We start from the raw sequence: 16126 nt of genomic DNA on the forward strand, positions 1-16126 counted from the left end.
TTCTCTCTGCTTTCACAGTTGATCTCAGCTTCTTCCTCTGTCTTATGGATTCTTAGGTTTGATCTTTTGATCATATTTTAGAGTTCTTGAATGTTGGGTTCCTTGCTGATATTTAAATGCTGTCTTCCATTAATCCTGTGCTTTCTTGATGGTATTTTTTCTTCTCTTCTGTTCATGTCACTTTCTATGGTGTCTTTTTTGTTGGCTTTGCTTTTAGATTTTATCTTTAGTTTACAAACCCTTAGATTCATTTATTTAATGTGCATGAATGTTTTGCTTGCATGTATGTACACATGTGCCCATGAAGGAAGGAAGAGAAGTTGGACCAGATGGAACTGGAATTATGGTTTGAAGCCTCCATATGGGTGCTGGAAATGGAACCCAGGTCCTCAGTAAGAGCAGCAAGTACTCAAAACTGCTGGGCCTTCTCTACAGCCACAGATTTTATTTTTACATTTAAACAAGGATGATGGATACTCTTGGTTGTCACCTTGACTGCAAGTGGAATTAACTGAAACCAAGTGGCTAGGTGTACCTGCGCAGGTTTTTGTTTTTTCTTTTTTTTAAATCTTAATTAAATCACTAGAGGTTGAAAGACTCACTTTTAATCTACGTCTTTTTGAAGATTGATATAACTTCAATCTGGGCCACACTCTCCGGTGGCAACCTGTATAAAAGACATGGAAGAAAGAAGGGCTTGTTCTTGGTTTGCCCTTGCTCTTGCTGGCAAGTTCATTCCCTCACTGTCATTAGAGTGTACTTCTTCAGGATTCTGACATGTACTGAAGACCAGCTGAGACAGCCAGCCTTGTGAGCTGAACAACTACTGGATTCTTGGACTTTCCATTGGTAGGCAGACATTGCCAGATTAGCTGGAACACAACCTGCATGTTAGTCCAATAAACCATATATATGTTCATTCTTTAAGTTCTGTTCCTCAGGAGAAACCTAATACTATATACGTATATGTGTTTGAGTGTAAACCCCAAAGGTATTGGGTCCCTTGGACTTGGAGTTATGGGAAGTTTTGAGCTGACATGGGTACTGAGAACTGAACTCAGATCTTCTGCAAGAGTAGTATTTGGTCTTATATGCTGAATCATCTTTCCATCCACTCTATTATTTTTCATTTTCAACTCTTGTTTTTCGTTTTCAATATTTTTCTTAATATTTCCTCACTTTCTGATGTGGGAGTGTCATATATCAATCTGTTGATTTCATTGGTTAAGCAATAAAGAAACTGCTAGGCCCATTTGATAGGCCCACCCTTAGGTGGGTGGAGTAAACAGAACAGAATGCTGGGAGAAAGAAGCTGAGTCAGGGAGTCACCATGGTTCTCTCACTCCAGACAGATGCAGGTTAAGATCATTCCTGGTAAGCCAGCTTGTGGGCTACATACATTATTAGAAATGGGCTAGTCCAGGTGCGAGAGTTAGCCGAGAAAAGGCTAGATATAATGGGCCAAGCGGTGTTTAAAAGAATACAGTTTCCATGTAATTATTTCGGGTAAAGCTAGCAGTGGGGGCGGCCAGGTGCTGGGGACGCAGCCCGCCGCCCTTGTTTCAACAACTTTCTTTGTTGAATTTTTTTAAGTTGCTCATGTTTTTCATCCACTCTTTCTCCCGTGTTGCTGATTTTGCTCTCTAGTGTCTGTATGTAGTTAATTTGCTTGGTTGTGTCCTCATTCAGGTCACTGACACTTTTTCCCAGAAAAGTTTTGACCTTGTCAGCTGGCATTTTACCCATGCCCATGTCTGTAAGTTCAGCACTTGTGGAATCATTTTGCCTTGCTTTTCATTTTTTGTTTCTGTGTTGTAATTTTTGCATCTGTTTTGTTTATCTCTTCTGGGTTTTTTTGTGGGGATTTTCTTACTGGGCAGCTTTTTCTAGTACCATGCAGAGGATGAAACAAACTTTTGGGGCATAGTGTTCTGTATTTTTTTTTTATCCTGGCTCTCATAGAAGTAGCCTTTAACCCACTATTTTATCTGGAAGTTCAGAAATAAGCCTTTACATTACTAAGTACCAAGGAATTAAAACGCCACAAAGTATGTATCTACTCTGAACATGGTTTCTAGGTGTGGCAGTAGAATTATATCCTTTACCACTTATGCACAACTGCTCCCAGGAGCCCTCACTTCTAGGACTCCCCAGTTACCTCAGTGCCCCCTTGTGGGAGAATATAATTGAAAAACAATGATTCAATATTGTGAATTACTAGTTATCCACAGTGTAAACAAGACTGGGTTAGGGCGATAGCTCAGTCAGTAGAGTGCTAGCTTAGTGAGCATACAGTTCTGAGTTTAATCTCCTGAAGCCACATTTGAAAAAGCTGGGCCGTGTGGCATGATGGGACTCCCTAGGTAGAAAGAGTCTGGGAGTCAGAGATGCTGGAGGACACCTGGAAACAAAGCCTTCTAAATCAACATGGTGAGCACACATGTAAACTCAGAGAGATCAAGGCAGCATGCACAGGGCCTGCATGGGTTGGCAACAGATAGGAGACAAACCCCCACATCCCTAAATTTCTTGTTTAGTAAACTATGTTGGTCTTCTAGTCCTGTTAATAATTTAATAATGTTAATACCATTTCCATTTTAAAGCTATATAAAACATTTTTTAAAATGTCTTCATATTGTTTCAGTTAATGAGGTACATTTGAACATTTTTGCTGTTTAAAACGACTTAATTGGGGGAGGGGGAGGGAAATGGGAGGCGGTGGCAGGGAAGACAGAAATCTTTAATAAATAAATAAATTAAAAAAATAAAACAACAACAAAATAGGGGCAGAAGAGATGGCTTAGTGGTTAAGAGCAGTGGTTGCTCTTCCAGAGGTCCTGAGTTCAATTCTTAGCAATCACATGGTGGCTCGCAACCATAATAATCAAACATTATTATATGCTCTTCTGGCATACAGACATACATGCTGGCCAAACAACAACCACCAAAACCAAAATAAAACATTTTAACAAAAGAAGGGTAGATAAGGGTTAAATGCTTAATTAGTTTATACCAATGCCTTTATAAAGTTTTGGTAAGAACAACAGCAAATTTTCTATCTTATCTAAAAGCAAAGAGTGGAATCAAAGGGGAAAACAAGTAATGATTATTTCATGATAAGAGGAATCCCATAGAGCATAAGTCCTGCCATGTGAAAAAAATCTATAATAATGTTGGTGGCCAAGGGTGACGCTGCCAGCTGGGGCCATGGTGACATCTGGGCCCAGGCTGCTGCCAAGGATCATATGTAGGTTCATGGTCCTATCGCACCTGGGATATGTGTTGACGTCTGTGGCCTAGGTCGCCATCAAAGGCCTCATAGATGCCCAGTGTCTGGGTGAACACCTGTAGCCATGTTGGTGTCCAAGGGTTGTGCCTCCAACCAGAGCCATGCCAATCTGAGTGGCCTGCACTGCTACCTGGTGCCATCTGGGCTGGAGCTGCTGCCGAGGGTCACTTCAGGGTCGGTGGCCCTCAAGCAGTCAGGATCTGATTTGATGTCCATGGCTTCTGTTATCACCGAGGCCCATGCACCGGGGGTCTGGTCAGCCATCTGAAACCGTGTTGGTGCCCTTGGGCTATTCTGCCACTGGAGTCATATTGGTCTGGGTAGCTTGCGCTGTCACCGTGGCCATGGTAATGTCCAAGCCCAAGCTGCATCCACAAGTCATGTCTGGGTCCATGATCCTGCTGCAGTTGGGGTCTGTGCTGACCTCTGTTGCCCACAATACCACAGGGACCACAGTGTTGAAACCAAGGGCCAATTTGAGCCAGCCCTGCCTTTCACCGGCCCTACCCATCACTGGCTATTGCCACCCCAAAGCTGGGCTGGCCCTTCACGGGAGGGCTTGGCTCCATACTCAGGAAAGATAGCCTCATCCCTTATCTCCCCAGAGCCATCATTCATGGCCCGATGGCACAGGTGTAGAAGTGCTGGTTCCAGCCCCCACCTGAGTAGGGCAGCTCCAGTGGGACTGACAAGGGCTTTGGGTTCACCCCATCCATGACCTGATGGACTGTGTGAAGTGACTGGATATGTGGCACCATGGCTCCAGGATTTCCACGAGCACGGCATGGCGGGATATGTGGGAGTATTGATGAGGGTCCAGTGTTGATAATGTACCAGAAGCCAGAGAGAGATCTTGAACCAGACCAACAACTTATCACAATAAATATCTAAAGTAAAGTGGAACAGACAAAAGGATATACTGCAAGACACACCACAAGCTCCCAATGCCACTAAGATGAATGAAAAGGTATAGGAGAGGCGGGAAAGGTGAAGGAAGGAAGTGGGCTTGCTCTCTAAAATAGTTTTAAATTTTCCTTTTGGGAGGCACTACAGCAGTGAGGAGCAGACGTGGAGGGGCTGGGAAATGAATGGGATTGGATTACATGATGTAAAATTCCCAAAGAATCAATAAAAAAATTATGTTAAAAAAAGCTGTAACAGTCATTCTCAGAAACATAGCATATAAGTGTATTTGATGTGTTCATTACATTTGGATGAATAATAAAAATTTAACTCTATGTGTATATATCTTTACTTATTTCAATTATTTTTATTCCTATCTATAGTTGTTTAAAATAAAGTGTGTGTGTGTGGGGGGGGATGGCCCTCATTATTGGGAGGTGTGGCCATGTTGAAGTAGGTGTAGTCTTGTTGGAGGAAGTATGTTACTATGGGAACAGGTTTTGAGGTCTCTTTTGCTCATGCTTTGCTCAGGCTGAGTCTCAGTCTACTTCCTGCTGCCTGCATCAACACATAGCAGCTATCTCTCCAGCACCACGTATATCTGTACACTGCCATGTCCCATCATGATGATAATGGATGAACCTCTGAACAGTGAGCAAGACACCACAACTAAGTGCTTTCTTTGGAAGAATTGCGATGTTCATGGTGTCTCCTTGCAGAAATAGAAACCCCAAGTCACCATTGTTAATGATTACCCATTAAGTAAAAAAAAAATGCAGAAAAGAATGCGAAGGTATTTAAGAAAATTCTCTCTACAACTGTCACAAATATAGAAATTCTGAATTTAAAAATATCACATAATGTAAAATCAACTAAACTGGCAGAAATACTTAAAATAAAAGCATGCAAAAAATCACTACATGATTGTTTATTTAAAATATGACTCTGGATGTAAATACATACGGGCTTACATAATATGTGGTTGTGGTTATTCATATAAACCCTCAATTAGAATGCTCAGTAGTTCATACCCAAAGCCTTTTGTTTAATACACATGATAAATTTTCTTTCTGATGGAAAGTGTTTAAAGCCTTTTGAATCTTGATTTGTGAAGAGATTACTAAAAAATAACTTAGCTACATCAAAGAATAATATTGTTTGCAATGTTGTCACAGATTTCTCCATGGCAAAATAGTCATGTATTATTATTGCACAATTTACAGGTACAGGTTACTATGTGTATATAAACTCTCTATAATGACAGTGTTCTCACTGTAACTTGCTTACTATATTTAAAATTATGAAATATAATTTACAAAACCTGTAACAATATACTTTTATAATAAAAGTATCCTGAGGATATTACAAAATTCATTTACCAGCCCTTCATTTCTTTGCTTTGACTTTTTAATTCCTAATAGTTTTCCATATTTCTTTACATAAAAATGGTCATTTACAGTTCTAACTAAAAATAAATTTAAGCTAAGTAGTATACAACTGTCCCTTAAAACTTATCCCCATCTACTTACTGCCAGTCTCATTGGCTAAAAATCAAGTATTTATCAAGTTTTTATAATTCTGAATCAGAAAAGATATAGCATGAAACAGACAGAAATAGGGTTAGCATAGTTATACGCATTGTAAAATTTATATATTTTGGTCAAATTTTATAATAAAATAATGTATTTTGGCAAAAATAATAAAATATAAGGTTTATTTCCTATCAATGGTAGATCTGCGGGACACTGTACATTTGTAAATACTATTTAATTTGACTGCTTTCACAGTGTTTCTAAAAACACTGCTATACATTTTCAGAATTTTGAGACTAAATTCATCTAAGAAGAAAGAAAACTGAAATTTTAAGTAAAATATCTGATCATCAAAACGATGACAAATTCATAAATGTAAATGTCTGTGTGCCACATAACATCTTTATTGCCTACTAAGACTTATTTAACACTTTTAAAATAGTAATCTTGAAATTCTTCTTAAAAATGACTTTGAAAATTAAAGTGATAATTAAAAAAACTTTATATAAGAAAATCACAAGAAAGGTTTTATACTTGTGGCAGTAGGTGTTATGGCACAAAACACATGAAAAGACTTGTAGCTTCTGTTTGTGTATATACAATATCAAGTAAGATATATATACATATATACACATATGCACACATATATACATACAATTAAATACATTTACACACACATCTGGGGCTATAGAAGGGAACGAGGAAAACTCTAATGAACTCCTTGGCTCTTTTACACTGTTAAGTCCCAATAGCAGTTTTAATGGAGATATCTTACCTATATATAAACTTCTCACTATTAACAAGAAAAGAATTATGATGTCTGTGTGATAAAGCAGTGAAAGTGTGGTCAATAAGTGATGAGTATTATCTCGGCACCTGTCTTAAAGAGTTTTACTGTCAATAGAATTTGTGCAGTGGGGTCTGCAGAAGGGTGTGTAACAACGAGAAAACAAAGTTCCTTTAACCCAATGACATATTTACTAAAATATACTATAAATAAGTATGAATACAGCATTATTTATACATTCTAACATTCTATGTTAGGCAATAGGATCTAACTCTGACTGACTTGTTAACTTTTAAGGCATCAGTGCATCAAGGGCAAAGCTCCATAAAATAAATATGAGGACAGAAAGCATTAGCCTATCCTTGGTACAGGGGATTACTGCGTAATGCATCTTTTGGCTACTTTCACAAAGCAGATAATAAATCATACACCCTCTTGTGAAGATGTTACAGCATCAATTTTACATCATTTTTTAACACCTCATTTAAAGGGCTAAACTGATCCGGCAGTATCCTCATTTTCATTGTTCCATCAGCTCCACAAGAGAAAATGTGATTTGCAGGTCCTGTCTCAATTTGCATGACTCCAGTTCCAATATTTCTAAAAATAGACTGTCGAGCATGTTCATTGATGAAAGTATGGAGAAGACTAAAGGTAGAAAGACTCCAAATCTGAAAGATACGAAGGACAAAGTGAAAACTGGGACTGGTGATTGACTCAATAATCCAAAAGAAAATGTAAGCCTGCCTTCTTGTGCAGGTAAGACATTCCTACAAGGATGGAGAGTATTTGTATATGCTATGATCACAGCTTCCTGAGTCTCTATAGGCTGGATACAATTATCAACTGCTTTTATTATTATTCAAAGTCCATCCTGTAAGGGCACAAATTATTAGCAATGCACTGAAGATTAGACAACCTGAGTACAAAGAACAGAAACTTGCATCAGTGACTAGAAAGGTGTTGCTGTGTAGCTACTATGGGGTATTGCTTCTTTATACTGAATACTCAGAGATCAGAAAAGATGCAAGGATGAAAGTAAACTGACATCTATGGCTCTCTACCCTCGTAAAGCTTAGACAAACTCAATTACTAAAATTATAAAATACTAAATTCTGAAAGTTTCTATTGTAAGCCCCATCAAGACAAATGTGACTGCTTTAAATCAAATGCCAAATGGCTTCTCTTATTAATGACTTATGTGGAAAGGCTTTCAGGATATATTTTTCTGGTTTGGAGATAACAACTTTTTAATTTTTTATATCTCTTAGGAAAACATCTGAAAAAAAAAACCCTCACCAATCCACATTACCTTTACATGAATTTGTTAGATTATACATCTTAAAACACACTGTACCTTTAAAACTTTATCTTTATTTGATGTATATGGGTGACTTACTGCATGTGTATGTGAAATAAGATGTGTGCTTGATGCCTAGGGGGCCAGAAGTTACAAGTGGTTGAGAGCTACATGTGGGTGCTGAGAAACATGGATCCTCTGCAAGAGCAACCTGTGCTTTTGATCACTGGGCCATTTCTCCAGCCTAGACTATATGTTTTTCAAATATCTTAAAATATAAACTGCAGAATCAGAGTAGAATCTAAAAATAGGTGATCTAAATCAAAGTCTGTCCTACTCTAAAGTCTGTTTGAGGTACACTATGCAGGCACAGGGAAAAAGAAGATAATTCACTCACTACATTAGCTGGGACCAACATGGCCAACACAGATGACAGTTAACTCTGCTTTACTACAATGAGATTTCCAGACCAACAGTGGACAAAATGGCCTGCTTCCATCACGTATCTGATATCACAACACATCCAAAAAACAAAACAAAACAAAAACAAAAAAACAAAAAAAAAACCTCCTTAAGCACAGAAAAGGGGGAGAAAACCCTATTCTGGGAAAATCCAGACCCATTCCTGGATTTCCCTGTAGATCACCTCCTGAACAATCCTTTCCTCCATTAGTTTTGCTCATTATTAAAATTACCCAGAATCCTAGCCATGTGACACTATTTCTTGAGGGTGTACTTCTACTTTATTACAAAACTTTTTCTCGGTTCTGTGCTTTGTCTTGTCTCTTATTCTTTCTCTGGAGGTGCTAAGTGTCTGGACACAACAGATGGAGGTCTAAATTTGTTCTTTCTGAAACAATGACAACCTTTACCAGCAGCCACAGGTTGAAATAAAAAAGTGGCTTCAAATCAGAGAAGAATAATTCTGCTGGGATTTATTATTTTTTAAAAAAGAGTACTTTGGGGCCGAGGAGATGACTCATTGATTAAAAGCACTGGCCACTCCTCCAGAGAACATGAGTTTGATTTCTAGCACCCATATGATGGTTCACTCCAGTTCCAGGGGACTCAATACTCTCTGATGGGAGCAGCAAGCAAGTTATGTGGTGCACTGGCATATGGGCAGACAAAACATCCATGAAACACAAATAACAACATTTCCAAATTCTGCAGTTCTGGTTTTTTTTTTTTTTTTTTTTTTTTTTTTTTGGTGGTGGGAGGAAGGAGAGTTAAGGGGGAAGAAAACAGCCTATCAGTTCTAAGAGAAGTTCATCTTATTTAGCACTAAGTATGCTCACATTCATGTAATGGATTCTAAAAATCAGATCCTTCAAATCTAGGCTTGCTGACCATTCAACATCATGAAGACCAATTGAAACTGGCATACCTCTTTGCAATGGGCCCACAGAATCTTCCTCAAAATCAACAGGTATTTCTTAACATAGAACTTCACAGCTGAGTATTTTTAAGGTGGAATTTTGCAATATACATTTTAATAAGTTGTTCAACATTTTTAAATAAGCTGCTTAATGCTTTAAACAACTTTAAAATTTAAGTACAATAGATTTTAGTTATCTATGAACAGGGCTTATCTAGGTACATTCTTGAACCAGAATTATGGAATCTGAGTTGTTGAATATTATTATTATATATGAAAAAAGAGGAGCAATGTGGGTTATAGTTAACCTAGAAATTTAATTTAGTAAATACATCACCAAAAGAAGAGTCAAAACCAATTCTAATGTCTGAAATATACTAAGATCCACAGAAAATTTAAGAATTAACTAAGCATTTTTTAAAACAAGTAAAAAAGTAAAACTTCAAGTTAAAAATAATTCTATTTATCAAAGGGTTTATTAAATAGTAATTGGCACTGCTGATTATAACAGAACTAATATAATATGACTAGTATTTAAGTAAATTACTACAATATGATTAAAGGCCTAAGTTTGTAATTTTTTTTCCATATTATTGATACCATGTTTTTACCTTTATATTGCCTTCTGCAGATCCTGTAACAAAGTATTCTTCAGTTGGATCAATAGCAATGGCTTTAACAGGGGAATCATGGCTCTGAAAAAGCTGCCTCTGTTGCCTTTGTCGAAGGTCAAATACACATGTGAAACCTTTTCTGCCACCTGATATTAGCAGCTGATGTTTGGGAGCATATGCTAAGACTGTGGCTCCATTATCATGGCAGGTAAAAGCTGAAGGTTTAAAAAAAAAAGATTAAAACCACTTAGTGATAAAAGACCACAAGGTGGTCAAGATAGAATAAATTGAATGAATAAATAAATATTGGATAAAGATTGCTGTCCCGCCCAAGGCAATTTAAAAACCAAATGCAATATAAGAAATAATTTGAGATACTAGGCATAAGACAACGAAGCATGGTCCTGGAGAAAAGGAAATATGGGTAGCCATAGTATTGTTCCAGCAAACCACCTACAGTTTTGTGGTCAGAACATAAGAAAAGGAAATTCAAGTTGAACTGGACTCAATACCAGCAAACGGTTGAATAGCATCTATTACTAAGTGTAATAATCTATAAACACTTATAAATATTATAAATAAAGCTGCTAAGAAAATTCCTGTTTAAGTCTTTTTGTAGCTTTCAGATACTGAAAACAGTACATACAGATGGATCACGCTCAGTCTATGTTTAACGTTATTAAAACTAAGTTTTTGGGGGCTTGGATGGTTCAGCGGTTAAGAGCACTAGCTGCTCTTCCAGAGGTTCAATTCCCAGCAACTACATGATGGCTCACAACCATCTCTAGTGGGATCTAATGCCCTCTCCTGGCATAAATGCATACATGCAGATAGTGCACTCATAATCATATACATTAAAAAATAATCTTAAAAAACTAAGTTGTTTTCAAAGTGGTTGTAGCATTTTCTGCTTCTGTCAGCAGTTGCAGTTTCTGTACGCCCTAACCAACACCTTGAGTCTTTAATCTTGGCCATGCTGGTGTAAATGATAACTTGCAGCACACTGGATGTGCATTTCCTGATTATCTTGATTATCCTTTTATATGTTTACTTGCCATTTGAATAGTGAGAATGGGATTGTTTAAAAGTCCTTGGAAACATTGTCATTTTGTTTTAAAAACTGTTTTTTTGGTATTATATGTAAGAATTCATCACCAGACCCAAGCCACGTAGATTTTTTCCGTTTCTTCTAGAAGTCTGCACTTTACATGAAGCTTTACAACCCATGCTGAGCTAAATTCTGTGAAAAGTGAAATCTGTGTCAAAGATATTTTGGGTTGTTGTTCTATGTCACTATTCAATTGTTTTAGTACTTTATTTAAAAAAACCTTATTTTTCTCCATTGAATTCTTTTGTACATCTATCTGATAAAGTCTATGATATATAAAGTCGCCTATGAGGCTCTCTAGTCTCTCCAATGCTCTCGGTAACTTTTTAAAAGCCACTGTCACGATGTTTGATTATTGAGGCTTTACATTAATTTCTGATTATGCAGGGTGAGTCCACTGAATGTTTTTCTTCAGTATTTTGTTGGTTATTTGCTATTTTCTTATACACTTTATTTAGAATCTGTTTACTGATATGAATAAAAATTTGACTATATTTCATTAGACTTGTGTTACATCTATAAAGTTGGGAGGAACTAGTATTTTGAACAAAATTAAGTTTTCAAAGCTCTAAATGTAAGTCATTTTCTATATTAATTTAGATCTTTGAGTTTTTAAATTATATTTGTCCCCTTCTACATATATGTCCTGTGTGTATTTTGTTTGACAAATGCCTCAGTAGTTATTTCAGGTGTTATTATGAGAAGATCTTTTAAATTTCAAAGTATAGATATTCATTTAGTGCAGAGGACCAACTGGTTTTAGTGTACTGACCTGACACCTTGATGTATTCACCATATTAGTCTAGGTGCTGAGGGTCACACCTAGGAGTGCGCGTATGGTAGACAAGCACTCTCCAAATGAACTATATCCCCAGTCCAAGATGTGATAAGTTGTCTTCAAAACTTACCATGGACTAAACTATTGGCAGGTGCTACTAGAGTATCCCACAGACATATGTTTCTGAGAGGAGAAAAAAAGGGATTTCTTTTTAACCGACACAAAAATAGAATAAAAAATAAGCCAAATATTAAACATTTGAACTTTGTTCAAAAGGTATATATATATATATATATATATATATATATATATATATATATATATATATGTTGTCACACTCAATTTAAAAGCTATTAACTAATAGTAACTGAAGGCTGACTATAGAAATTGCTTGTGTATTTACTAATTTTTAATCTATCTATACCTAACATAGACAAGTCATAGACGATGCTAGTTATTAGGTGGAATCTACTGAACACAGCCAGAGTCTACAGCCCTGAAGCTAGTTTTCAGTGCAATGTGAAGCTCACATCTGAGTTTCAGAAGCTCAGCAAACTCAGTGTGTCTGGATGGGCTGCGTGAGTATATGGAGGGAGAAGACAGAGATGTTCTTACAAACTATAAAGTTGTTCTGAGATTCCTATTTTCTTTTTCCTTTTCCTTTTTGGTTTTTTGAGATAGGGTTTCTCTGTATAGCTTTGGAGCCTGTCCTGGAACTTGCTCTGTAGACCAGGCTGGCTGCAAACTTACAGAGATTGGCCTAGTTTCCTATTTTTTTGCTGTGAAAATGATAATACCTACCTAGTAAAGCCATGAAGACTAACCAAGTTAACTAAATAATACGGCCAATAAATAATTGTACCTTTTTCAGCTTCAAGTTTTCTGAATATACAGAAAATACAAAGAAATGTTCATTTTACAAACAACCAAATCCTTTCTCCTAAAGTATCAATATGAGAATATTAAAAATAAGAATGATTTTTCTGTAAGTGGTACTAGAATTTTCCTAAATTTATGGCACTAAGAATGATTTAAATAAGAAATCTTTATGATGAAAATTCTTAGGTCATAATTACTGAGACAAATAAATACACAACAACAAAACAATTTAGTTATCCACACACAACATTTCTGTTTCAGCTCCATCTCTTACCTATTGTCAGTTGAAAGACCAGCTGTAGCTATCAGAGAGGAGGAACTAACGAAGACAAAATCATTGGCTGTTTTGTTATGACACTGCCAAGCCTGGAATGGTTATAAACAATAAATGTTACTGTTGCTAGTAAAATTTCCATAATGTGACCATGCACTTTATGTCTTTAAAAAATAATTTCTATTCTTTTAATCTTCTGAACTTTAAAAAGATTAGAGAATACAATAACTCTCACGATAATTCTCCCCATCTCTTTCTGTAAAAAATGCAAACAGTTAATGAACAGTCTTTTTCACTTTTGTTCAACCAACACCTTAAGAAGAAAACACAGAGGTTAAACTTCAAATAGTTACTTAGGTCTAGGTAGTGGGGGAAAAAACAAACAAGAACAAAACTGTCTTACAAGAAGTCAGATACGAGGATTTAAGATTATGTTAGATGTAAATATCTTTGCTAAACTGACATTAATTGTTCAGAAACATTCAAACTTTTAAATAAAAGTAACTGTTCAAAAGTAATAAAAAGTTACTATCACAAAATAAGAAAGCTCAGAGAACTTCTGAAAATTCAATCAAACTTATTATGATCATTTCACCAATTAAAAAAAGAAAAGCAGTCGTCTCTCCAAAAGGTCAACTTGCACAGTTCACACTGTAGCCTAATAAAACGATGAGGCGAAGAGCAAACTAAGTCTTTCAAGAAGTCCTAGCAATGCTCCCTTGTGTTTATTTAGATCAATACTGAACTCAAACATTTAACCTCAGGTGAATCACCAGAATTATAATCTATAACCTTAATCTTTTTCTATGTTTTGCTTATGTTTAGTTCTGTAAAGGAAATCAATGAAACATTTTTATTTTCTGAAGGCAAATTTTTATGAATTCTGCACAGACTTTAACAGATGAAAAAACAACAGGATCAGCAGCAGGATGCCCTTTCTACTTCGCTCATTAATAAGAGCTAAATACAGGAAAACAATCTGATAATTCCGTTGGTCTGCTAGTCACCTGAGGCTGGATCTCTGGAAAAACGGTGCTGGGCATGCTAACTTCCTCAACTTCACTCAGTCATTTTTATACACAACAGGAGTAGTCTGTTGTAATATGTGATGAGTAGATAAGACTAGACATATTTTATTTATTAATTGTAATATTACTTGCTCAAGCACAGCTTTGATTTTTAAACATAAAGTCCATGTTTCATATATATATATATATATGGAATATTTAACTTACCAGATATGGCTTAGGTATGCTCCCAGTAATTGGACAACATTTCCAGTTTGTTTGGTACAAACTTAAATATCCATCAGCATCAACAATTCCAAACTTTAAAAAAGAAATTACATGATTAGTGTAAATAAAAAGCACACATTTACTCCTTATACCCAGTGTGACACATTATCTCTATGTTTAACATTGGATTGACCAACTGTTATCTTTTAATTTCACTTAAGCTTCAATCTAGTTTTGAGCTATATTTAGGTATCACTTTAAGAAAACTTCCAGTGTAGAAAGAAGCAAACATCAGACACTTGGTTAGTTAAACTTACACCTCCACATGTTGAGTCATGATATGTGCTTGGCTTCCTCCCACAAAATAAAGTTCAAAAAATGTTAAGAAGTTGAAAGATGAAAGCAAAACAAAATTTTAAGGAAAATAATTTGAACTCAATACTCATTTATTCTTACACTAATTAATAAATATTAAGTACTATCAAAATTTAAAATATTTACCAAGTTTTAATAGCTATTTTTTCAATTTTCAGTGATGATTACTGAACATATTAGAGATTTTGGTAAAATTCATATCGCTTATTTACTTCTCTAATTTTTTCTGAGAATTCTGATAGAGCTATTATTAAGTATATTAGCCTACGGCTTTTATATTTGCTATAGATACTTTCCCCACTATCTAATCCTCTTTTCTAGTTTTATGTTTTCTGGAGTAGAGCTAGGTTTGTTCTTCAGCTGAAATAAACATGGAATATATACTCAAATAGTGTTAATGAGCCACCAAATTTGAAATATAGTCTGGCTGGGCATCAACTTATTTCTCATTCTTTATCTAGCAGAATTCTATGGAAATAGTTCTATTAATTACAATTTTTTCCCTTTTAATTGGAATTGTTGAGTAAGGTGTGCTATTCGGTTACATCATGGGCAAAGTAGGAACACGAAGCTAAGGGGTTTATCAAGATACCTGGTAGACAAAGAACTAAAGCTTGTTGTACTTTAAAACAGACGATATGAAGGACTGTAGCAGTGTTAATGCTGAAAAATAAGTCAGACTACGAAATCAAATTGTAGAAAGGTTTGAGTGTTATACTGATAAATCTGGGAAGAGGTACCTTGAAGGGTTTCTCAAAAACAAACAAACAAACAAAAGATACTACTTATTCTGTAGGTATTTAATTATGTTGTTCATAATATTACTTTATTTTGGGAAGACAATATATCAAAGGAACTATGGACTGACATGCATAGACTAGAAGCAACAGCACATCGCCAATTAAAATGGAAAACATAATAAATACTGAAAGGGAATACAACTGACAGCCCAAGTTGAATATTCTTATTGCAAATGTTTATACCAGAAAAGTGTCAGATTTTGAAGATATTTTGATGTGCGAATCCCTTCTGTATGCTGTGAATACGATTGGTTAATTAATGAACAGGCTTGGCCTGTTAGCGTAGAGTAGAGTTAGGTGGGGAAAACTAAACTGAATGCTGGGAGAAAGGAGGTAGAGTCAGAGAGGCCCTGTAGCCCTGCCAGAGACAGACGCCGGAACTTTACTAACCGGTAAGCCACAGTCTCATGGTGATACACAGATTAATAAAAATGGGTTAAATTAATACGTAAGAGTTAGCCAATAAGAAGCTAGAGCTAATGGACCAAGTAGTGAGTTAATTAATACAGTTTCTGTGTGGTTATTTCAGGGCTGAGCAGCCAGTAACAAACAAGCAGCCTCCTACAACAGTATTTCTTTTAATAGTTGCACTTACTAAACTAATCAAGCACTTATAATCTGAAAATGTTTGAAATCTGAACTTTGTAAGCACCATAACTGAAACTCAGGGAAAAGAAAAGGCAAGAGATACTATTATCTAAGATTGTGTAAACTTTTAGTGAAGCATGATCCAGAAGACAAAACAGTAGGCTAATTTGCCTGTTAATTCCTATAAAAACATGCTTCAGGAAAGCAATTTGAAATAAGCAGCAATGTGAGAAGTAACAGATAATAAAGGGATGGTTTAGAGGTGGTTTGGCAAACTTCTTTAAAA

The 16126-nt window shown here is 35.9% G+C and overlaps 1 protein-coding gene across 4 annotated transcripts in view; it reads right to left on the minus strand.

The window, feature by feature from the left end:
• Positions 1–5105: 5105 nt before the first annotated feature.
• The window catches only part of Dmxl1 (Dmx like 1), a 148040-nt gene continuing 137019 nt past the window's right edge, over positions 5106–16126 (minus strand). For all 4 annotated transcript variants that reach the window (XM_075968687.1, XM_075968684.1, XM_075968689.1 and 1 more), the window contains 5 exons: positions 14078–14170; positions 12843–12934; positions 11820–11872; positions 9801–10018; positions 5106–7182 (listed from right to left, as the gene is read on the minus strand). In XM_075968687.1, coding sequence (XP_075824802.1) covers positions 6958–7182; positions 9801–10018; positions 11820–11872; positions 12843–12934; positions 14078–14170 — 681 coding nt within the window. In that variant the 3' untranslated portion in view covers positions 5106–6957. The remainder of the gene's footprint in view (positions 7183–9800; positions 10019–11819; positions 11873–12842; positions 12935–14077; positions 14171–16126) is intronic.

This window comes from Microtus pennsylvanicus, chromosome 4, assembly GCF_037038515.1.
Source record: "Microtus pennsylvanicus isolate mMicPen1 chromosome 4, mMicPen1.hap1, whole genome shotgun sequence".
Classification (NCBI taxonomy): domain Eukaryota; kingdom Metazoa; phylum Chordata; class Mammalia; order Rodentia; family Cricetidae; genus Microtus; species Microtus pennsylvanicus.